The following is a 24,700-nucleotide window of genomic DNA, read 5'->3' as shown; positions in this document are numbered from 1 at the left end:
CCCCCGCCCGGCTTCGCAGCAGCGCTACAAAGCCCGGCGGCTGTGGCTGGGGCAGGTGCTCCCGCCCCCCCACCGCGCTTCGGAGCAGCGTTCCGGAGCGGGGTAGCTGGGGCAGGTGTTCCCACCCCCCTGCCCGGCTTCGCAGCAGCGCTACGAAGCCCGGGGGCTGGGGCAGGTGCTCCCGCCCCCCCACCCCACTTCGGAGCAGCGTTCCGAAGCGGGGTGGCTGGGGCAGGTGTTCCCACCCCCCGCCCGGCTTCGCAGCAGCGCTACGAAGCCCGGCGGCTGGGGCAGGTGCTCCCGCCCCCCCCGCTTCGGAGCAGCGTTCCGAAGCGGGGTGGCTGGGGCAGGTGTTCCCACCCCCCCGCCAGGCTTCGCAGCAGCGCTACGAAGCCCGGCGGCTGGGGCAGGTGCTCCCGCCCCCCCACCCCGCTTCGGAGCAGCGTTCCGAAGCGGGGTGGCTGGGGCAGGTGTTCCCACCCCCCCGCCCGGCTTCGCAGCAGCGCTACGAAGCCCGGCGGCTGGGGCAGGTGCTCCCGCCCCACCACCCCGCTTCGGAGCAGCGTTCCGAAGCGGGGTGGCTGGGGCAGGTGTTCCCACCCCCCCGCCAGGCTTCGCAGCAGCGCTACGAAGCCCGGCGGCTGGGGCAGGTGCTCCCGCCCCCCCACCCCGCTTCGGAGCAGCGTTCCGAAGCGGGGTGGCTGGGGCAGGTGTTCCCACCCCCCCGCCCGGCTTCGCAGCAGCGCTACGAAGCCCGGCGGCTGGGGCAGGTGCTCCCGCCCCCCCACCCCGCTTCGGAGCAGCGTTCCGAAGCGGGGTGGCTGGGGCAGGTGGTCCCACCCCCCCGCCCGACTTCGCAGCAGCGCTACGAAGCCCGGCGGCTGGGGCAGGTGCTCCTGCCCCACCACCCCGCTTCGGAGCAGCGTTCCGAAGCGGGGTGGCTGGGGCAGGTGTTCCCACCCCCCCCGCCCGGCTTCGGAGCACGGGGAGATCGCTTCTCCCCACCGCCCCTTGCTTCAAAAGAGGTCCGGGGGCAGCGGGAAGCGCTCCCGCTGCCCTCGGACCTCTTTTGAAGCAAGGGGCGGTGGGGAGAAGCGATCTCCCCGCAGCCGCTTGCTTCAAAAGAGAAGACCCGCTGTCCCCGGGGCAAGCTTCGTTTTGCGAAGCAAGCCCATAGGGAAATTCGTCTTGCGAGGCAACTCGAAAACGAAAAAACCTTTCGTTTTGCGAGTTTTTCGTCTCGCGAGGCGTTCGTCTTGCGGGGTACCACTGTAGCATAATTCTCCTGTGGTAATCTAGGTTTCTGGGTAGCTGACTTAACGAAGTGGCCGTTCTGCAGATGAAGAGGCTGTTCAGCTGTAGATGTGTGTATAGACACATGTTTGGGGTGTGTGTGTGTGTGTGATTGTGTGTGCCCACACTCTCACTCCCCACCCATAATAGTCGCTGAGCACAAGCTTATGTCAATAACTTAAAGTGGTGGATCTGACCTTCACGTGCCATGAAGCAGATACCGGGATGCCCTGTCTGTATTGGACCTAAACCCTAACAACTGAAAAGTCTTTTTTTACTCTTCCCCAGGCATATTAATGAAGATAAAAGGAAAACGGAAGCCCAAAGGCAGATTTTTGATGTTGTCTATGAAGTAGATGGCTGCCCGGTAAGTTAATAGTGAAGCTGAGCCTGATGTGTGGGGTGGAGTCCTTTTGTTAGACAGATATGACCTCTTGGTAGGGGGAGGAGGAGAAGAATAAATGTTAATTGGAGAGTCTTCTCACATAACACTCCCGGGCCAGTGGGGTTGCTGTGGGCCCCAGTGCCTGTTTGAAATATTGGTCCAGCTTTTCTCTAGCAAACCTGAGCTGCTTCATGCTCTGCGTGCTTCTCAACAATTGTGAGGTCAGCTGTCCTGTGCTGTTTCATCTCTCTCCGCTTCAGGTTTTCAAAAAAAGTATGTTTAACTTGCTACATGTTCAGGGTTTTTATTGAGATGAATGGGAGAATGAAGCTGCCCAACCCCTAATTGAACTGGATTATATGCTCGACAACATCTTAAAAATAGGGTAGAGAAAATTAATTTAGAATTTTGATTGTACCATAAATTCCACCCTTTTTGGTTCTGCCACTTCAAGAGTGCTAGAATATTTTTCCTGTTTTTGTAACTTGCAGCAGACTCCTGTATGTATTCAAAAACCACGGCAAGGCTTTATTGGACCCTAGGAGTAAGTTTTACCCTATGAGGTTAATTCTGTTTTGGTACAAGAACTGTAGTTTTCATAGTGCAAACTTCTAACATGGATTTCTTGCTTGCAATATTCTGTTGAGCTCCCCAACCCCGTTAGGTTGTCAGGGTACTTTGCATTCCTTCCATTATGAGTTCAGTACATCTCCTATGCATTTTGTTTTGCTTTCTTGTCTCCTTCTTCCAAGGCTTCCACATCTCCCAATGAGTTAACACTGTGAAACCTAACATACCCCAATAGGTTAGGAGTGTGTTCTATGTTTTTGGAATGTGGTACCATTAACAACTAATTTTTTATGCTAAACTGGAGTAATTCTGAAATTGATCATTAACTTTATTTCCAGATACAGTTTTTGAAAGCATCTGCTGACCCTAATAATGCTGTAGAAAAAAATGTGTGGGGTTACAGAAACAATAAGCTGATGTACTGGAGAAGTATTCTGTTGTTGGGCAATGAGAGGATTCCTGTATGTGAGCTTTTGAAAGGGTTCAGTAAGGCAATGTTAAAAAAGGTAAAGGACCCCTGACAGTTAAGTCCAGTTGCAAATGACTCTGGGGTTGCTACGCTCATCTCACTTTACTGGCCGAGGGAGCCGACGTTTGTCCGCAGACAGTTTTCCCAGATCATGTGGCCAGCATGACTAAGCCACTTCTGGCAAAGCCAGAGCAGTGCATAGAAACGCCATTTACCTTCCCACCAGAGTGGTACCTATTTATCTACTTGCACTTTGACGTATTTTCGAACTGCTAGGTTGGCAGGAGCTGGGACCGAGCAACTGGAGCTCACCTCGTCGTGGGGATTCGAACTGCCGACCTTCCGATCAGCAAGCCCTAGGCTCAGTGGTTTAGACCACCGCGCCACCTGCAATGTTACCTGCTGTGAAATCTAATCTGCAGAATAGCATAAATATTACCGTCCAGCAGGTTTTTGAATGTTATACAGATCTTTTAGGTTAAAAGTCTGCTCTGTTTAATTTTATTTCTTGGTGACAAAGCACCTTCCTGAACTATTCTGTTCTGTTTTTTAAATGAGTTTCTCCTATACCTCACAGGCCAATCTCTTGTCATCTCACCGAAGTCTAATTCAGCGGCTGGAAACAGTTGCGCTTGGTGACGACCTCTGTGACAGAGGGGAGCAGGTCACCCTGTTCCTTTTTAACGACTGCCTGGAGGTAAGTCTATAGATATTCATTTGGCTGTGACATTCTGGAATGACTTGCAACCCAGAGGAATAAATAGTAATCCAAATACTTGCAACCTATGAAGGACATCTGGAACACTTTTTTTTTTTGTCTTGACAGAAAGCTTTACGCTATATGTGCCACTCAGTCAGTTGGTAAGAACCACTGCACAAACTGTCAACAAGGAACACTTTATTTCTGCGGACTTAATGGTTGGTAGCTCGATGCGGGGATTAGTGGAGAAGACAGAGCAACTTTCTGCTGCCATGTCTTACTATTAGTAGTGAAATATTTGCTGCAGGAGAGATGCTGCCACTGAGAAGCAAGCAGAGAGGCCTTTGAGTAATTCCTCCCCCGACATGAATTCTTGCAGAAATGTAGTACGCAGGCATCGTATGGGTTATTGACTTATGACCAGAGCTGTGCCCTAGAAAATTCTTCCGCAAGAGGCTGAATTTTGTAACCTGTATAAATTAGACAAGTTGAATAAACTTGCATCTCAAGTCATGACATTGAAGCTCTGCTCCTGAATCTATACTTGGTCACCCCTTTCTTTTTTAAGGAGCATCTGCTGGCTTGGGAATGCTGACGTCTCTTGCAATTTTGGGTCCTTCTGGCTGATGCTGGAGGTGGAAAGTTGTTAACAAGCCTCCCCCAGTTTTTAGATCAAAGATTTGGGCAGGGGGAGGTTGCTGATCAGTTGATTGCCATCTGTACATTTACTTGTGGTGGTAGTAGCAGCTCTGAAATAACTCTGTAGAGCATGAGACTGTTAATCTCAGGGTCATGGGTCCAAACACCACCTTAGGCAAAAAATTCCTGCATTGCAGAGGGTTGGACTACACGACCTGTGTGGTCCCTTCTAACTCTACCATTCTTTGATTCGAACTACAACCTCATCTGACTGGTCTTCCCCTCATAGTTAATCCAGAGCTCTTTAAAATTGCAGTATTACAACCAAGGCAGTTTTATTGGTCTCTTGCATGTAGGAGCAGCACCTCCGACATCTTATTTACAAAACTCAGCATGATCCCATGCATATTTACATAGAAATACAACCCACTGTGTTCAATGGGGCTTTACTCCCACGTAAGCATACGTAAGATTACAATCTGTGTCAACTGAGGAAACTATTGCTGGGTTCATTGTTTCCTCCAGTCTAGTTGGCCGGTGCTTTTGTCAAGTGTTGGCTTCTTGTACCTTCTTATTTGGATTAAACCAGTGTCTCATTTCTATAGCTGAGTACTTGTTAACCTGAAAAAGAGAGCTGCTTTAAATCTCCCCCGCAGCCTTCTTTTTGCCGTCCTTCTCTGCTGTCTTCCCATCCCTAATGTCCACTTGATGCGATGCAAGCAAAAGAAGATTGCTTTTCACATCTTTGGGATTGATACATCTTGGTTACTCTAGTGGTAGCTCATCAAAATCGGTTGGTCTCTTGGCGCCACTTAGAATCCTGGCATTTGTTTCAAGTTCTCAAGACAGTGGCTCAGCGGCGCACAAAGTTCTCGTGGGGCTTATTTATATTTAATGTGAATAAATAACATGGCTGTGCCAGGTAAGTCTGTTTTGCTTCTGCTTAAGCTATACAAAATGTGTGCGTAAAGTGTCCACACAAGCAGTATAACCTGTAATTGCTGTTGGAAAGATACTGAGCTAGGGGAAAAGAAACTAATCAAGTTTCAGAGGCTTGAGTCTAGCATGGGGGAGGCCATAAAGTACACAGTTCATTGTAGTCTCTACAATTTGCAGCACCAGGGATGTGGAACTCTGCTTAAAAATCTGCCTTCAGTAGCCACAAATTAGCTTGAACCTCGCCCTTGACCAGTGGGTTTAAACAACAACAACAACAACAATTTATTACTTATACCCCGCCCATCTGGCTGGGTTTCCCCAGCCACTCTGGGCGGCTTCCAACAGGAGATTAAAAATACATTAAATCATCAGTCATTTAAAAACTTTCCCAAACAGGGCTGTTTCAGATGTCTTCTAAACATCAGATAGTTGTTTATCTCATTGACATCTGATGGGACGGCGTTCCACAATGCGGGTGCCACTACCGAGAAGGCCCACTGCCTGGTTCCCTGTGACTTTGCTTCTTGCAGTGAGGAAACCACCAGAAGGCTCTGGGCGCCGGACCTCAGTGTTCGGACTGAATGATGGGGGTATACTGGGCCGAGGCTGTCTAGGGCTTTAAAGACTTCAACTGTGGCCCATGGAGCTGCAGTTGTCAAGATTGTAGCTGGGCTGTGTATATTGTGTTGTTTGGTTGCAGAATCCAGTTTTATAAATCTGCTTTTACTTTGTGTCAAACAAAATCAGTCTTGTCAATCCCTGTCTAGCCCGTATGCTATCATGTAAAAATATTTTTGTCTTGCCCTTTTCTGCTTTTTTAGAAGGAGCTTCACGGAGGCTAACTATAGTAAAAGGCAATATCAATAAAATCTCAAAAACACAAAGTAGCAACAAGTTTAGCAAATCAGCAAGCAGATGCCAGGTACAGATAGTGTCCAACTGAGATGTATGTGTCTATATTGGGGATGATTAACCTTTTTTGGGGGTGCTGGAGAGTCACATTCATCTTTGGCCAGCTTTCTGGGGGCAGCATGGCTCTAGTGGGTGTAGCTACCCCATACTCTTGTGTATGCACACACGGCACACAGCTGTGCAGATCAGATGGGAGCTGTCACCCTTGCCCCACCCATGAAATGGTTGCCCCACTCATGAAATGATTGAGTTGTGGGTGTTTTGCATCCCAACCCAGTACTCTGATGGAGAGTTTTAAATCTCTCTACCCACCTCAGTGCTATGTCTACTCCCCACCCCCAGTTGCCAAAATTGGTGGACCCAAAGCTGGGGTTTAGACACCCAACATCTAGACAGTATGAGCTTGGAGGACTCAAAAGTGAAAGAGCTAGACATAGTCTCAGGATAAAAAGTTTTGCAGCCAGGCTGCCTATATCAGGAATGCCAATGCTTTATTCTCCAGCTGTGTGAGATGCAATAATGGGGCCTCCCAGGAAGACATATGACATACGGAGGCAGTCCTTAAAGTTCTCCAGGTTTTGGATCTACTGTATATTTGGCATGCCTAGATGTGCTAATGTAATGATGCTGCTCTTAATTTGGAAGCTGGTCTACATTCTTTGAGCTGCCTGGCTTGCTTGTGTTCCATTTACTTTTGGCTTCATTGTTGCCTTTTGCTTCCTCCCAGTTCCTTTGTATTTTAGGCTGATGATCTGTTCTTATTAAGTCTCCCTCCCTGGAGGAAGGAATTGTTGCAAAAAAGTTGTTTCGGTTGGGGTCTCTCCTCATTTGTTGTCTATAAACTTGTTCACATTAAACCATAGTTTCTTTCTTTCTTTCTTTCTTTCTTTCTTTCTTTCTTTCTTTCTTTCTTTCTTTCTTTCTTTCTTTCTTTCTTCATTCATACATACATACTACACCCATCTGGCTGGGTTTCCCCAGCCACTCTGGGTGGCTTACAGCATATAGTGCAATAGTGCAGTGCAGTGCAGTGCCTGAACTGGGCTCATACTTCACAGCAGCATATATACTCAAAATTGAGGGGACTTAATTCAAAATGTATCTACTTGTGGGTGGAAGCGAGTACCCTTTATTTACAAGTGCCTGGTACAACACACCTTTACTATCCATATGCAATTCTGGAGCATTTTACAAGTACAAGACAAAAGAAGAATGCAGAATTCAGCATGTGGTTTTTCAAGTGAACATAAAAACTGACTGTCTCTCAGGGAAAAATAGTGAACGTTTTGCAATAGAAGCATGAATCTGTATGTTGGAATTGTTTAGGATTTTCAGAAGCTGTCACCGAACTTTCAGTTTAAATGTTTCTGGGGATATAGGAGCTGGTTCTTTTCATGCTTCTTTTCTTTTCTTCCCCCCCCCCCAACAGATTGCAAGGAAGCGGCACAAAGTCATTGGTGGCTTCAAGAGTCCTCATGGCCATACCAGGCCCCCAGCCTGTCTCAAGCACATCATCCTCATGCCCCTGTCTCAGATCAAGAAAGTACTAGACATCCGAGAGACAGAAGGTATGAACATGGGCAGTGGGATGTGGATTTTTGAGGACTAATAATGCAGAGTGATGGACTTCAAACGCTGATATGTTTTGGCACAGCTGAATAACAAGATACCTTCCAAAGAGGTTTCACCTGGGGGCCAGGGAGCTGGAAGTAACCATTAAAAGGAGCAGTGAGAGAAGACGGTCAAATGTCAGGAGTTGGAGAAAATCACTCAAGGCTTTCAGAGCTCACAGCCCTTCAACGAGTGTTTCCATGTGCCTTGGCAGAAAGCTTTGTCTAAAAATAAAGCTTTGCATGTGGGCGTATTAACCCTTTAAGAACAAAGATTGATACGACTGGCATTTGAAACTTAGACAGGAGTTAAACCCACAGTTCTGTCTTAAGATCCTTCAGCAGGCTTTCAGCAGTAACTTTCTCTAGACCATCATTTATATGCCTGCATGTTTCACTGAAATCAGTGTGACTTCCTTCTGCAGATAGCATTGTAATCTTCTTAATTTCCTGCATGTGCAGACTCTGCAATGATGTGTGGCAGAGCATCATTCTAGGATGCTGGAAAGAGTCTCTTCCTGTAACTTCAGAAATAGTGTTCTGCATCAAGGTCAGACCTGCCTGGTACAAAGTTAAAGCTAACTGAAGTTAAGGAGGAAGCTAAGGGTTATGTACACTTTCCCTATCTGCAAATACCCACTGTGCCTGGGTTTGACATGAAACCTTATTGGTTGCCATCCTAGATAAGAATGAGCCTTGTTGTCGTCATCTCGACAATGCTGTTTTAAATCAGGGTTGCAAAGTGGGTTTAAGAGCATTCCCAGGTTCATTTTAACTTAGCATGTAAAAAAGCCAGCATGGTATAGAGCAGGTATGGGAAATCACTGGCTCTCCTTTCTCCTGAACTTCTGCTCCCGTCATCCCCGCAGATTGATATTGCTTGCTGAGACTCTTTCCTTTTTCCTTTTTCTTTTTGTAAATATTTTTAATTCATTTTCAATTTTTTTAAAAAACCCTTCATATTAATATCAAATCAAACCAAATATTTCCACATTCAAAAACAAAAAACAATGTAGCCAATTATATAATCCGAATTAATTATTTACAATGGGACTTCCCGTGTTTTGGATTTCAAGAGCTAAATGGCCATCTTTCTGTTATCTTCACAAATTACTTCACAATTTTCCAATCCTGATATTGACAATCTCCTCTCTCGATCAGTCAGTCACTGGTATAACTCTCTATCTTGTTTTATTTGACCATTCCTTATTGCTGTAATCACACAGGGGGCTTTTTCCACATTGTTCTCAGTCTTAATATTTTGAAGCACAGTCCTCCTCAATGACCCCTCCTTTTTCTGCTGATTGTTGTTCTAATAGGCTCAGGCTCTTTCCTGATCCCTAAATTTCATTTTGTTCTACATTTACCACACCATTCAAATACCTTGATTTACCCTCCCCTCACTCTAAGGTCCTTAGGAAGATTAGAACAATTTGTATTTAAAATGTTACGTGAGTTGTCGAAAGAAATAATCCCTGAATACAAGCAATACCAGGTAGGATAATTTCACTAGGTATTCTCCCATGCCCGAGCAGTAACAGTGCTTAAAAGCCAGGGAATAACTGCAAAATGCAGGGTCTTTTAAAAGCATCATACACTACTGAGGTTATATGGTGAGGTTGAAAGGTTTGGACCTTTGTCACTGAAGGTGTGGCAATGCCATTCGCCTCTTGCTTCGAATTTTGTGCAGTGTCTTCTTTGTTGTGGCTGAATGTGGATATTTATCTTCTGAATCTTTATTCTGCTCACACGGCTTTGTAGACTTCACTGTCCCCCGAGATGCTGTACCTTGTTTTGGTGGCGACAGACCTGTAATGGTTAAATAAAGCATCCTGCACCTTCACTACTGCATAAAGACCTTTGTTGAACTTCGTCCCCTTGTTTTCTATGGGCGGGAAAACTGACCCACCTTATGTCCAACATGTGGTGTTTTCTCAAGTATTAGAAGTCCTGTGCACTGGTTCTCCATTGCAATGTGCAGGACGTGTTTTTAGACTTCATTCTGTAGCCCACACACATGGCAGCTGAAATGGGGAAACGCTGCTGAGATGAACGTATGAAGGGTCAGTTCTGTGTGGAGATGGCCTGCACGCTTCTTTGATATTCAGGCTTCTAAACTTCGGTTCTTGTTCCGACCTAGGACAATACTCAGTTGTCCACGCTCCCCTCTTCCTCTAATAGTGAGTTGCTAAGATTGTTGACTGATCTGTTGCTGTTTTTTGCAGAGTGCCACAAAGCATTTGCGTTAGTTGTGCGACCACCGACCGAGCAGAGCAACTTGTTGTTCAGCTTCCAGATAACGACTGAGGAACCTCCCAAGGAGAACTGGCTGAAGATGCTGTGCCGGCACGTAGCCAACACGATATGCAAAGCAGATGCTGTAAGTTCTTGATATCAGAGCTGACGAGGGGGTTGTACCTTGACTCTGTTTTAAATGTGTAGAGGTTTAAGAGATCTATGTCAGATGGCTATGCCAGAACTAACAGGCCCACTGGTAGCATGTCTTGTGGCAAAGGTCTGCAAGACGGGACATCTTCTCAGAAGAGCTTGCTGCCAGTTCATCAAGGCTGTAATCTCTTGGAGACTCTATCTGTACTCAGTGAGCTTAAAGCTCATCCTGTTCTCATAGTTGGCAAAGTAATGATGTCAGCAGCATGCGTGAGCACAGCAGTATATGCAAGTCAATCATAGAGCCAAGTGAGGGTGTGAAACCGGATGTAGAGGAACAGGGTGTTTGCGGGCTTTTTCAATGGTGTTTCAAATAAATGTGGCTTTGCTTAAATGTGCAGAGCCTCGGAACGTAACTCCTGCATAAATGGGGAGTCGCCTGCATTTATAATTTATTTACAGCATTTTTACCCTACTCTTCAGCCAAGAAAGGTGCTCGAAGTGGGTTACATACAGTCAGAACAAAGCAGTCCCTACTTGCAGGCTTACAATCTAAAAACATGCAGCACAAAAGGGGAAAGGGGCAGGGAGGGAAGAGGAAAATAAAAATCAAAACTCGGGCACCAGTTATTAAACAGTTGTTTCTAGAACATCCCCCTGGCACAGTTCAGGGGCAGGAGGTGCCTGATGGAGCTGTCCACAGAGCCACAGAGTCAGAAAAGACCCCTTTGAGTTAAATGGCACTTAACTCCCAGGTAAGGATCAAAGCTGTACGAACAACAACAATGCTCTTGTTTGCATGGTATGCTTGCCTGGAGTTATTGCCGTAACAGGTGCAGCACATCTGTGTTTGGAGTGCACTGTTGCACTTAAATAGGGGTGTGTAGCAGCTCTGTGCATACTCCAAATAAGGAGGTGAATGGGAGTGATGTGGCCCATGATTTCATGTTTCCAAGTTGGGTCGTGCTGTTAACAAGCTATATTGTGGGGGATCAGGGACCTCCTAAGCTGATTTCACTTCGGGCCTTCTCTCCCCCGCCCCACAAGATGAAGCCTGACAAATCTCAGAAAAATAGGTGCACAGGGGCCCTTTTTTCTTTTCTGAGAAATGAAACCAAGCTGCCCAGAGCTTTGGAAGGGTGGGGTAGGATGTGGGGATATCTTGTTTTGCTAGACAGGCCAAGCTTTTAATCAAAGTGAATTCTTTTTCTGAATCACTCCAGTCAGTGATTGGGAGGGGGGAATGATGTTGAAGTAAATAAACCTCACCATGTGGGTCATCTTTCTCTGAGCTTTGGCTGTGATAGCAGGACATATGGAGTTAGGCTATTGTGTCGGCCTGCTTCTTTCCCAGTTAGTCTTTTTCATAACAAGTAACCTGCTTGTCTGCACTTCTTCTGGTTTCCCACCCAGGGGCAGCTTCATCATGCCCTGCAGCTTTCAAACTTGATTTCCCACAAAAAAATAAAATAAAAAATAAAATAGAAAAATGATTTGTATTTTCCCACTCCAGAATGGGAAAGTCTGCTCCTGTGCACCTATTTTTTCTGAGATTTGGCAGGCTTCATGCTCTCAGAAGGGGCATTGATGTCTGCAATTTGCAGCTAATTCTGGCAGAAAATAAAGCTTAAGAGGTACTGCATTTTTCGCTCTATAGGACGCACCCGACCATAGGGCGCACCTAGTTTTTAGAGGAGGAAAACAAGGAAAAAATATTCTGAATCAAATGTTGTATAAGCTACTGTATTTAATAAACAACTGGTATATCAGAATCATATTACAGCCATGTAAAGTGAACAGCAGTCAACAATGGCATTAAGAACCATCATCACTGTCATTAACAAATGAAGAGAGACTTTAAGGTTTGAGTACTCTTCTACTGTGAACCCCAAGAACTCATCACTGCTAGAGTCAGAATTTAAGAAGTTCAGTTGCTCACAATCACTGACATCACTTTCTTCGCTATCTTCATGTAAAATACCATCTTCGTTTCCATCCAAAGCATTGCTAATGCCACATATTTTCCTCTCAGTCCTCTTCCTCCCCTCTCTCAGCCTGCTGCTCGCAAACATTCCCTTTACTTGAATTACAGTCAAGAAACAGCTGAGCAGAGCCTCTCAGCTGCGGGCTTGGGAGGCTTTCCTTCTCCCCACTTTTTTCTCCCCCTCCCCAAGCAGCACAGTCCCCTTTTCCAGCCTCCTCCTCTCCACCCCTTTCACCCAAACTCCTCAGGTGACGTCTGCAATTTCTCCCCTTCACTGCTCCCTCTCCTTTGCCCTCTACCATCACTCTCCACTCACGGCAACCTATGGTACCTCCTCTCCCATCACCCAGCTTCTTGGTCCCCCACCTCTCCGTCCTCTTCCTCCCCTCTCTCAGCGAACAGCCTGCCCAGTGCTCCAAAGCTTGAGGGGAAGGGCAGGCTGCTGGCAGAGCAGCACCCCCCACCCCCATTCAGCAGCCCAGGAGCGTGGGGCATGGGCGCACAGCCCTCCGTTGCTCCAAAGCTTCCCGGGGCTGCAGGGGGAAGCCGAGGCTGCCGGCAGAGGAGCGCGGCTCCTCCACCACCACCAAAGAGCAGCCCAAGAGCGTGCCGCACTCCAGCAATTTGGCTCCAGGGACCACACATTCGCCCCATAGGACAGACATTTCCCCATACTTTTTAAGAGTAAAAAAGTGCGCCCTATGGTGCGAAAAATATGGTATTTTTTTTTATTTAAGGGGTCTCCGCAAAAAACCGCTGGATGGCTCTGCCTGAAATTTGGCAGGCTTAATGCACTCTGAAGGGGCTCCCTTGCCTACAAATTTCACCCACTTATGTGAAGGGTTGGTTTTTTTTTGGAAGGCTACAACAGTTTTTAGATTCCCCATATAGTCAGTGGGTGTGAAACAGAACTTGGGATCTAACAGATCAGATTTGAAAACCTGAAATAATGAATCCAATTATTCAGTGTGGATTCAGAGCAGATTGGGTTGCTTGCAGACGCTGCCAATACAAGGTGAATTTTGTTGCCATTAATCACCCCTAATAAATAGTGTTATATGAAGATCTGCTTTGCCTGCCCACCTGTTTAGTATGAGGTAGCATACATTAAATGGCATAGTAAGTCATCCTTTCCAGGAAGCTTGTTGGGCCGTGAACGTTAACTGTCTCTCTCTATTGTTTTATAAAAACTCTAAAACAGCAAAATAAAAAGTACCATTAAAATAATTTAATCAAATAGCTTTGAGCAAAGCAATCATTCTTTTAATTTGTTGTTGATCGCTGCCTTGATGTCTGTTGGGAGAAGACAGAATGTGTGTGTGTTAAACAATTATTTTATTTCCAGCAGATCCTGCATGTGCACCATTAGGCTTTTGGTGATCACTTGATTGATTCATTCTTCTAGGGAAAGACGATTGCCTAATGTCCGTTGTGCATGTCTATGCTTAGAAAAGTAAAAGAACGTGGCACTGGGACTCTGTCACTCAGTGGTTCCAGAGAACAAACCTATCATAAGGTGCCATTTGGTTTGCATATTACTCACAACACACCCCAATTCTAAACATTCTGTATTTCAGTGGAGCTGATTTAGGGTTGCAAGTGCTCCAAGGGAATTTATTCAACGAAAGACATTGTTTTATATAGTATTCTATGTGTCTGCTCCTTTGGTGTTGGGCAGTGTCTTATTCACTGGTTTGTGCTTTTAGCCTTGCCCGTTTCCTTTAACAACTGAATTTTTTGCAGTTGTCTGAAAAGGAGCAATGCACAAGTTCTTGCTCGTGTGTAAGAATTCTCTGTGGTCAGGACACCCAGCTGTCCTGGTGTGATGTTGGGGATGGGACTAAAAGCACAGTATTGCCCTACGTATGAAAAACACACAGTTGCTGTCAGGCTGAAACCATGTACAAGTATATAAAGCCCCATTATATTGGATTCTTCTGACTGTACTTAGGATTCGACTCCTAAATGTACAAAAGAGCTGTCTTTGAATAGGCTTTCTCCTGGCAGAGCTAAATACAGTTGTACCTTGGTTCTCAAACTGAATCTGTTCCGGGAGTCCGTTTGACTCCCGAAACTGTTCGAAAACCAAGGCCCGGCTTCCCATTGGCTGCAGGAGCTTCCTGCACTCACAATCAGAAGCTGCGTCAGATGTTCGGCTTCCACAAAACGTTCACAAACCCAAACACTCACTTCCAGGTTTACCGTGTTCAAGAGCTGATTTGTTCGGGAGCCAAGCCGTTTGACTTCCAAGGTACCACTATATCTTTTAAGACCTCTTAAAAACATGGAACATTTCATGGTTGAAAGTGTGCTGCCGTTGAAAAAGGAAGTGGTGTGTATTTTAGCTGCTGTCATAAACTCTGAATGTTGAGGGATCCCCATCACTAGGTTAGACTGGACTTAGGAATGGTTGCCACCTTGTCAGTTGAAGTCACAAACTTTCCCTTTTCCAGACTAAAGGGACTTCGCTTTTTCATAGCGATGTGTACACTGACTTCCATGCCCCACATGGTGGCAGTAAAGCCTTTAATTTTGCTCTTTGTTTTTCCTACCTGCTGGCTAAGCAGTAGAGTTCTGAAGGTTTGCAACTCCTATCTGGAAAGTTTTGTCTTTGGTAGTGAGAATCTGAGGACGGTGTCTGAGAATTTGAAGTCTGCTGTTGATTTTTGAAACGTGAATCTTTTACTCTCACGGTGGCTTCGCCTTCGAGTAAGTTCTCAAGCCTTCTTTCCTTTGCAGGAAGATCTCATTTATGCTACTGATCCGGATTCCATTGAAGTAAGCACGAAGGATGTGGACAGCACACTGAGCAGGGCATCCCGGGCCATTAAAAAAACATCCAAAAAGGTACAAGGTTTAACTAATAAACAAATGCTATTCTGAAGCTATCTTCTCGCATCAAGGTTTTTCATTTGGGGGCAAAACCCATTCAGTTCCCTTCCCGGTGACAAGTTTTATTGCACTGGAATATTTGAGCCTAAATGTGACACTTGCACATGCTCCGCACATCAGGAGAGAATGAATGTAAACTACTGACAAATGTTTCCAGAGGTATATTGTGCAGTAGCCCTCAATTTTGTAAGGAGCTTTTAGCTGATGCATGTGGTCTTCTCTCAGTCTTTTACGTATTACTATTCCAGCACAGAGTTTGAGAGTTTGGCACCAGTAAAAAGATCATAACTTTTTCATGTTGAAACAAATTGTGACAAATCTGAGGGGGGTAGGGCCTTGTTAGTTTTGGGTTTTTGTTTTTGACAGTGAAAACAGGGGCCTTTTATGTCACTTCCACTATTTGGCATTTGATTCCACTATTTACAGTTCCCCCACCTTTCTATATCCAGGGTGTGACTCTTTCTCTATGTATGATTCCTCCCCCCTCATTCCTCTCAATATAGATGTTGATCCTGCGTCTGAGGAAGCGAGCTCTAGTCCACAGAAGCTTACACCATAATAAATGTGTTAGTCTTTTAAGTGCATTAAGAATCTTGGTTGGTTTGTGTTAGGGGAAAAAAAGTAATATAATGTTGTTTGATTAGCAAATCTATAGCGATATGAAGTGTGAGGCTGGAATAGGCATGAATGGGAACAAGATGGTTGGATGGCTTTAAAGGAACATTAGGCAAATTCATGGAGGGTAAGGCTGCATTATTAGCCTCCATGGCTATATTGCCAGAGGCAGTATGTCTCTGAGTACCAGTTCCCGGGAATCACAAGTGGGGTGAGCGCTGTTGGACTGCAGATGTGTTGTACACATCTGGCTGGCCACTGTGATGAGAGGATGCTAGACTAGATGGGAATCTTGTCTGATCCACCTGGGATGTTATGTTCTTATCGAATATATCGAATATATTTAATCCTTGCTGCTTTGGCTAGTGGTAAGCAAAATGCAACAAAATGTATCAGCGTAGAACAGCAGAAGAAGCCTTACTGAAAAACGTGGAATCGATTTCCCCGTATTTTAAATAAGGGTAACACTGTAGTCTTTTCTACAGTTTACTTAACGTGGTTCTTAAAACTCTGCAGGTCACACGAGCATTCTCATTCTCCAAGACACCAAAGAGAGCGCTCCGGAGAGCATTGATGGCGCACAGCAGCGTCGAAGGAAGGACTTTCTTCCCAGCTAGTGAGAATTACTTAGGAGGACGCGTTGCCAGTACTTCATCGCTAGCTGTAAGTGACTTTTCCCAGAGAAGTCTTGAATAATATAAAAGCCCCGAGTGGGGAGGCTGGCTCCTGCACTGTTCTTATTTCAATAATGAAGCTTATTGTAATCATGTCTGTTAATCTCTCTCCGGAAGTCATAACACCTGTGTGGTCAATGTAATTAAAAGATCTCAATTGTAGTAGAGAAATCCACTCTAAATGTCAGGCAGAAGTGAGCATGCCTGGAGGAGATAGTGAGGAATGTATCTTACAGAAGAAAATCTGCTCTCTTGTGACCAATTAAAGACATTTGAGAAAACAAAACGTTTCAGAAACTGAGCTACGAAGGTGCTCAGAGGTTCTGCAGCCATGAAAGAGAGAACAATCTGAGCGCAGGAAATTCCTTTTTGGTAGATAAAAGTTGGGTTGTGGGCTAGGGTGCATGGGAAACTGCCTTATACTGAGTCAGGCAATTGAGCCCATCTAGCTCAGTATAGCCTACACTGGCTGGCAGCAGCTCTTCAGGGTTTCAAATGTGGTCTGTCCCAGCCCTATCTGGAGATGCCAGGGTCTGAACGTAGAACCTTCTGCACCCTGAGCAGATTCTCGAACACTGAGCTATAGCCTTCCTTTAGGGGAATTTGGATCTTATTAAATGTCTTGTGGTTATGTGTTTTGGCAAAAAAAGGGCTTCCCAGAAAAGAAGAAAGAAAGAAAAAAGAAAAGTGACAAGGAGTAGTTAAAAATATTACAGCTATAAAGATTAATCGAAAGCATGGGATGGAAAGACGCTCTTGAATCATATAGATAAATGTACATTTGGACTGTTAGTCCCTTTGGAGGAGCTGCGTTCAATGTTTTGTGATGGCGTCGAGCGGTGCTAGGTGAATGAAGCCAATGAAGGGTGGCTGGCCTTGTCTCCACGGCAGGGCTGCTTGCTCCTCTGATGAACTGTTCAGCTAACCACAACAAGCACGGCCAAGTTTTCCTTTTCTACATCAGGCCTTAAGGGAAATAACCTTAAGAGGGTGTCCTTGCACCGTAACAGCACTTGAAATGGGAATGCTCAATATCTCTTGAAAACACAATTTGGTGCTGCCATCCTGCCAGACAGTCTCTACCATTCTAAACTGGATAGATAGACCTCATTCCCAGAACATACATAGTTCTCCAGCTGTTGTGAGCTGGAAATTTCTTTTCTCTGCTCCATTGCATCAAAACCCATAAAATGTCACAGTTCTCTACTTAGTTTACCTGATCCCAACCCACTTTTACTGATATTATGAAAGATCCCAACCCATTTTTACTGATATTATGATGTTGGTATTCTGGGTGAGCCTCTTAGAGCAGAGGGTTCTGCAAGCCTTTGAATAGAATTTTTGCAGACTCCAAAAGATTTTTTTTGCCCAGTGGAGGAAAGGGTGCAGATGTTAGGTCTGTAGATGTTAAGAAAAGGGGGCTATTGTTAGATGAGTAATTAGTTATTTCCTAAAAGTGCAGACGATTTGTTGGGCAGAACCTGTTTCTGAACTGGGAGATAAGGCTCAATACAGCCATGATGGATATGCTGGGTGGTTTTGAACATGTTCCTGTGTCATCCCTGAAATGGCAATGTTGACCAAATCATTTAAAGACTCCTATCGCAGGGGTAGCATAGAGACCGATTAAGACTGACCTTTAAGCCCAGTAATCTCCAGTTCAGTCCTTGTCTCTGCAATGTGCTCACCCGATGACCTTTGCCAAACTGGTCAATTTTATTGGCTTTAGGTCCACTCATAGACACTTCACTTGTAATATCGGCATTTATTGTTGCAATGATGACTGTAATGAAGTATGCAACTTACTCCACGTACTGCTAAGTATTTTCATGGAAGATGAATGAGCAAACATGGAGATAGCCACTGAAGATGAAATCTAGGCCATATCGTGCCATTAAAAAAAAAATTGACTCTTGCAATTTAAGCACAGTGAGCGCTTTATAATTTGGATGTACTTTGATATATAAACTAGGTTTGAAGGCTTAAACTAGGTGGTGTCATACACCTGCAGATCTCTTCTTAGAGCCAGAATTGCTTTAGTGCCCCCCTCCTTCTCCCACTCTACAACACAACAGGCATTTCCCAGCAGTAGAATGTCCTTGGGTTGAAAGAGACTTTTGTTTTGGAAGGTATGAATTACTGAAATACAGAACAGAGGGATTAGTCATACAGGTGGAGCATCGTAATCTCTGAAAGGTAAATCTAGTTCAAGCACATCTTGGACTGAAGGGCTCAAAGGAAGCAGTTAGTACGTTGTCCTTGGCTTGTCAGCCTAGCCAGGCTCTTCCTTAATCTAAAATAAAATGGTACGGGGAGAAGCACAATGGGAGATCGTGATAGATCTGGACTGAATGCAATGTGTGGATTAACTCTCCGTTCCCATCTTCCCACAATGTTTTTAGATTACTCGCTGCGCTTCTACGTACAGTTTATGTGAACCAGTTAAGCACATTGTTAGTGTGCAGCGTTCCAACTCCGTTGATGGGAACTCCCCGAGCTCTAGGCCTCGGCCTCTGATAGCTGCTTCCCACGGTGTAGAAGGGAGAGTTGCTTCCAGCTCTGACAGCCTAAACACCTGTTCCCTGCCCAGTCCTTGCCCAGTCATCAGCACCACCAGAGAGGAAGCGACTGATGACCAGAGGGCCGCCTAAAGTGAGCTCTGCCACCTCCTTGTTGGGCACTTCTCGGAGGCAAAGAGACTGGCCTTAAATAAGGCCTACAGTCTAATATTTTCCAGGTGCTGGGCCTCTCTTAAGCGCACTTTCACTTCTGTCCCAAAATGCTTGAATTCCTTCATTCAAATTAATGGTGTTTGCATGGTCACCACTGATACTGATCTTGCTCTGGGTTTCTTTCCATGTTTTCTGGCATTTTAAGGTACATATGCTTTTTTAGAAAACAAAACTATGTGGCTGTTTACTTGAGAAAAAGGTAGCTTTGACATTTGGAAGTTCTGTCCATTCCTTCAATCTCTTGCAATGGGTGTGTAGCAGAATTACTAAGATAACCGGATAAGTCATTTGGCTAAAGTGACCTGCAGGGCACTATTTTTGGGGGGGTTAGGAGCTCCTATTAAATATATTCTAGGACCAATTACAATACCCTTTGCCTGCTGCAAGCTGTCAGTATTTTTAAATGACCTTGAAGCTTGCCCTATACAAAAACAAAACCTTTGAGTTGTATAGCGATTGTGGATGATTGTGATTGTGATAGAGTTGTAAAATGTATAGCGATCTTATAATAGTCCGTGAGGGTTGTTCTATCTTTCTTGTCCTTCTTTTAGACGCCACTTTGAAGGCACGAAAATGCAGCGAGGGCAGAACTGCTCTTGCATACGTTTAAGTAGAAAGCAATGCCTCATCTTTATTTCTCTTGAGGCTTGGCTACATTAGAAAACCTTACATGTCGAAAGGCTGAGTTGGAGAAGCTGCTGCTTAATAGAAATGCAACACACACACAACCTCTCAATAGTGTTTCTGAAGACGTATGTCCGCCTAACTTGCTGACACTTTGAAAACCTGGATTTTAAAGCGGGGAAGATCTCTGCTTCCTTGTGATCCCCTTGAATCCCCCCTCCTTTTCCAGGCACACATTAGAAGTATTTCTTCCACGGGAGATGTATACACTTAATATTTCTTCTTTTCTTTGAACAGGGCATCCACTCTCCGTCCTTGATCAACCTGCCATTAGTGTTTGAAAAGAGGAGCCATACTTTAAGTCGGTCAACTACTCACTTAATATGACATGGACAGGAAATGGAGTTGCAACTTACAATTTTGACTGACGGAAAGTGGTCTAGCTTTTTGAAGTGACCATTTACTGACATGAACGGTGGTACTTAGTTAGCACTTAGTGGGAATTAGTAAGCGTTTTAGATAACACTAAATTAATCACCAAGAGTTGTCTGATGTGCCTACTAAACAACTGAAGAACTCAACCTTGGCTTGGAGAGAACATATTCCTTTGCACAAATCATCCTATTGGCATAATGGAAATATTCTGCTTAGTGTAAACATTGCTCAGTGACGTTATGAATAAACCAATGTTGGACCTGCCTGCGGATATTCAGAAGTTGCTCACTGATGCCCGCACTGGCTGAGGATTGCGGATTTCGCTTTTAAAATAGTGTTTGTATGTTTAGAGGCTGACGGTTTGAATTAACCATTGCATAGACCAATATCCAAAGTGAAACACTTGCTTACTGTTTAAAGTATAAAACTGTTTTTTTAAAGCCTAAATTATACTTCAAGCATGATGAAAGTGCATCGGTGGTGGTGGTTTAGTGGAAATATGCAAATGGTTGGCCCACATGTCTGTTGGTCTGACGCTCTTTAGCTGCTAAGTTTTACTGTTGCCCAACAAAATGCAAAATTACCTGAAGTGGAAGCCCCTAGAAAAATCACTGAACTAAATTGTATTTATAATTTTTGAATGGGGACCATTTTTTTTAATATAAAAAAGCTATATCTAAAACTTAAGTGAAACACTTCAATTTTTCAATATACTTAGTTTTTGTGCACAGATTTCATATGGAGATGAAAATGTAGATCTGATTTCAATATCTACAGCTGCTATTTTTTATTATTCAAAGGCTTTCATATAAAAATGTTCACCTTGTTTTCTGTAGGGTTTTTTTAATACGGTATTTTCTCACATCTTAAACTTTTTGAATATCAAGTTTTCAGGCTATACTTCTAAACTCCCTCTGAAAATTAAGTTTCTGCATACAATAAACTTGGTCTGTTGCTGTCCATTTATGGGGGTTGGAGTGGGTGGGATTTCTAATTTCCCATTTTCTCTTAACCACTGACTGCTACTAATAAGTGTAACCTGTGCCACTTTTTTTTTACTACTTGTATCTTTTACAATTCTATACTGGCAGAAACCTGTGTAAATAAATAGAGTGGTTTGTGTCGCTTATCTTTAATTTTTCATGTTTACCCCTGCAGATCCCACCCTCCCAAGTTCATTGAATATTTTTTGCAATATCCTAGCAACGCAAACAACGTGCATCCTATTCAGCTGCTTTTGAGCATTTCTTAGAGTGGAAAATTCACCAAGGACATGTCTATTACTGCTTACTTTGAACAATGAAATCCTCTCCCTGTTGAATTGCTCCTTAAGCTTCATTCCTTCTTCAAAGAGAGAAAAGACTGAGGGTCTGGAGACAACAGCGCTGCAGAGATGACAATATGCAGAATCTACTGGGTGGGAATGGAAAAGCTTTTGTGGCATTATGGGTACTTGCCCAGTAATTGTGAGTGCCAAAGCTTCTCTATGTCACAATTCTAAAATGCCCAAATGTGAAGGGTTAGGGCCTTCAAAGTGCACAGAAACAAGCAAAGTCCGTGAGACCTTGGGATTGCTGTCACCCAGCCCACTTGGACCGTGTGCTGTTTGAGGAACGGCAGTTCCTGGTTAGTAGAGTGTACCCCTCTGTTCAGCCGACCATTCTATCCTTTAAGTACTTGCTACCACCAGACATCCTGCCAACCTAGCAGTTTGAAAGCACCTCAAATTATTATTATTATTTATATCCCTCCCATCTGACTGGGTTTTCCCAGCCACTCTGGGTGGCTCCCAACATAATAATAATAATAATGCGGTAAAACATCAAACATTAAAAACTTCCCTAAACAGGGCTGCCTTCTGATGTCTTCTTAAAGTCAGATAGTTGTTTATTTCCTTGACATCTGGTGAAAAGGCGTTCCACAGGGAGGGTGCCACTACCGAGGAGGCCCTCTGCATAAGGGGTGTGCAAGCCAGTCGTTTCCAGCTAGTTCAGTTTTCTGCTTCTGTCTTTAGATCTTGAAATGCTTAATAAACAAGAAAAAGGAAAAGGAAAAAGAAATTGCAGTGTAAGAGCCCTTTTAGCGCATAGCAAAGGGCAGCTCTCTTAACTCCTGGGGATAACTTAAAAGCAACAGGTACTCTCACAACTGTTCCACCACCTCTGTTCAGAAAAGAACACAGATTAATCATCATAGTCCATAAATGCTTTAATAGCTTGCAGTGAGAATATATGCCTCTTCAAACAGCACTAGGAACTTTAAATAGAACCGAGTGACTGGAACAGTAGAGTACAGTGCTGACATAGGGAGAAAGATGTTTGCCTTTAAGGTCGTAACTAATTCCACCCTTCAACAAATCTCACCCATTTCATCAGGAGGGTTCCTAACCCTAAAAAGGTGACAATTTTAATAGAATTTGTTACACTGCCAGACTGTGGGTGGGCAAACTATTTCAGCATTAAGAAGACTGTTCATCGTGGGACAAGCCACAGTTTGCACATCATTAGCAGGTTTCTTTTTTTAAAAAACCCACAAAAAACTACTGCTATATAAGACTTCGTTTCTTGTCTCTCAGCACCACACAACCTATTGTTAGAATGTAAAGCTTGAAGTTAAAACTTTTGTGCCACTTTGTGGAGCCAAGAAACAAATAGTCCTCTTCTTTTTGGCAGCTCCTGCCTTTAGAAAGCTGCCAGTCTATCCAACCTATCGTTGCCTTGCGTACTATTCTTTCACCGGAGCCATGCTGTTTTTAAATAGGTTATTTTAGAATTCCTCAAGAACCACAGACCAAGTCCATGGGAGCTGAAAAGAAGTTAAGAAATAGTTGGTGCAAAATACAATATATTGCAACAACAGTATCTAATAATATTACTATGCAGGCTTATTTCACATGTTTTAATGCACAATTGTTGCAATAGCTTTTATTTTTATTAGCATTAATTATTTTTAATATTGGCTTTCGGGTTGTGAAGTTTTTGGACTCCATTTTCCTGGTCTACTTGTTTGGACTGTTGCTTATTATATGTGGATGTGCTTGCTTTTCCTGTTTGTTGCAGATCTTGCTGGTTTGTCCATTGGAGATTACAAGGCTAACTAGCTTTGGACCTGCTCAAAAATTACAGCAGTGAAACTCTGTAGTGGATATAAGAAATTGAACATCTCTTGTCTGAGAGTGGGAAAATTAAAAGCTCCATACCTGAGACTGTTACCTAAGGGGGCTGCATGTGATTGACTAACTGGCTTTCCTTTCCTTACCCCTCCCTCTCACAAAGGCACAAATGTAACTGGGAATCACAGACATTTATTCTACACTGGCTCGCAAAACAGAGAGTGTTTACAAAATATAAGTCTGGAAGAACCTTTGGTCCAAAATCAACAATCTCTTGTGACTGAGAAGTGCAGCGCTTATATGGAGCACTCTGGTCTCATGAGGAAAAGGGTGGGATTGTTTGTTTCATAAAATGTATATTCTGCTCGATTGTAGGGAAAACAAAGCGGCTTGCAAAAAAACCCAAAAACATACACACCATAGAATTATCACTAAAATAATTTTACAGCCATAATTTAAAATGTACAGAAAATGGCAACCACAATAGAACAGACTAAAAAATTAAAACTTCTTGTTCTTAACTCTTCCCCTATAAAAGCAGGGGGTTGTTAGCCGCCTCTTGGCTGGGTTTTTTACTTTCATGAGGGATGCATTTGGTCGATGAAAGATAGTTCTGATACAACATAAGGTTCTCATTGAAGGTATTTCCTTATGTGAAGGTTTAGGTAGTATTTCAAAGAGAACTGCACCACTGTGTTTGATCATGACTATTACATGCATGTGATTTGGGGTGACCTATTTAATTTTTATTTTATTTTTTGCCCGAAGGTTATTTGTTCCAAATTATCACATGCTTTCCCCTCTGGAGAGTGCTGCATGCAGAAAAAACCCCAGCTCTCGATATTCTGCTCTCTGTGTTGTGTGTATGTGTGAGAGAGGCCTGTAGATCCATCCTGGTATTAGGAATCTTCCAGAGTTGGTGAAGCTTAATTTGCAAAACAGGAGGTGGCAGACCTCCAAGCTTGATCTACTCTGTTGAGAATGTGAGATCAGTGGTTATAAACAAAATGTGCTTCTTTAATAACACTTCATTTAAATTTAGCATGCACAACACACATTGCAAGGGCCGTTTATGCTGAACAAATATATGGAAATTGAATATTTGTTTGCTTCCATGGTGCTTTAAAGGGGTAAGTGCTAAGTGATGGGTGTGTGCTCTTGTGACATGGCACACTTAGTGGTATATGAACCTCGATGACAAGCTGATGAATGAGAGTCCTCTTGTGATGGAAGAGACGCTCTTGAGTTAGAAACGCTATTCCAGCAGAAATGGAAAATGGCTAAAAGCATGATCTGTTGTGCTTTGGTCTCTCATCAATGTCAGAGTTTGCTCGTCTGTTCACTCCTGCTTAAGCCTCCCAGTGTACAAAGCATGTGGCACTAATTTGGTGCTCAGGATCACATGCATGGGGAAAGCACTAAAAGCAGCATTTAATACAGAATCCAGCTTTCTGAGAATCTTGACTTCAATGTTTTAAAAAGGCAAGCTTCTAGCTTGTGTGGCTGAAAGGGTATGGGCAATGCCTAGTGGAATCGTGGAAGCTAGCAAGATGACTCACTTAAGATTTCATTGTCCTCCTCCCACTCCTAACTAGCAAAACTTGTTGCTTAGTCGTTTAGTCGTGTCCAACTCTTCGTGAACCCATGGAGCAGAGCACGTCAGGCACTCCTGTCCTCCATTGCCTCCCACAGTTTGGTCAAACTCATGCTAGTAGCTTCGAGAACAC

General features: G+C 44.1%; 1 protein-coding gene across 9 annotated transcripts in view; it reads left to right on the top strand.

Moving 5' to 3' along the window:
* Nucleotides 1–20,990, top strand: part of ECT2 (epithelial cell transforming 2) — a 46,394-nt gene extending 25,404 nt beyond the window's left edge. For 8 of the 9 annotated variants that reach the window (XM_081190074.1, XM_081190069.1, XM_081190073.1 and 5 more), the window contains 7 exons: nt 1,582–1,660; nt 3,295–3,414; nt 7,337–7,475; nt 9,743–9,897; nt 14,629–14,736; nt 15,913–16,059; nt 19,724–20,990. In XM_081190074.1, coding sequence (XP_081046200.1) covers nt 1,582–1,660; nt 3,295–3,414; nt 7,337–7,475; nt 9,743–9,897; nt 14,629–14,736; nt 15,913–16,059; nt 19,724–19,813 — 838 coding nt within the window. In that variant the 3' untranslated portion in view covers nt 19,814–20,990. Of the gene's footprint in view, nt 1–1,581; nt 1,661–3,294; nt 3,415–7,336; nt 7,476–9,742; nt 9,898–14,628; nt 14,737–15,912; nt 16,060–18,472; nt 18,723–19,723 lie in introns of all 9 variants that reach the window. The other variant, XM_081190075.1, reaches the window with a different exon arrangement.
* Nucleotides 20,991–24,700: the final 3,710 nt, after the last annotated feature.

This window comes from Podarcis bocagei (genome assembly GCF_964188305.1).
Source record: "Podarcis bocagei genome assembly, chromosome: 4".
NCBI classification, from domain to species: Eukaryota; Metazoa; Chordata; class Lepidosauria; order Squamata; family Lacertidae; genus Podarcis; species Podarcis bocagei.
The sequence above is the reverse complement of the archived record's forward strand: the minus strand, read 5'-3'. Positions and strand labels throughout refer to the sequence as shown.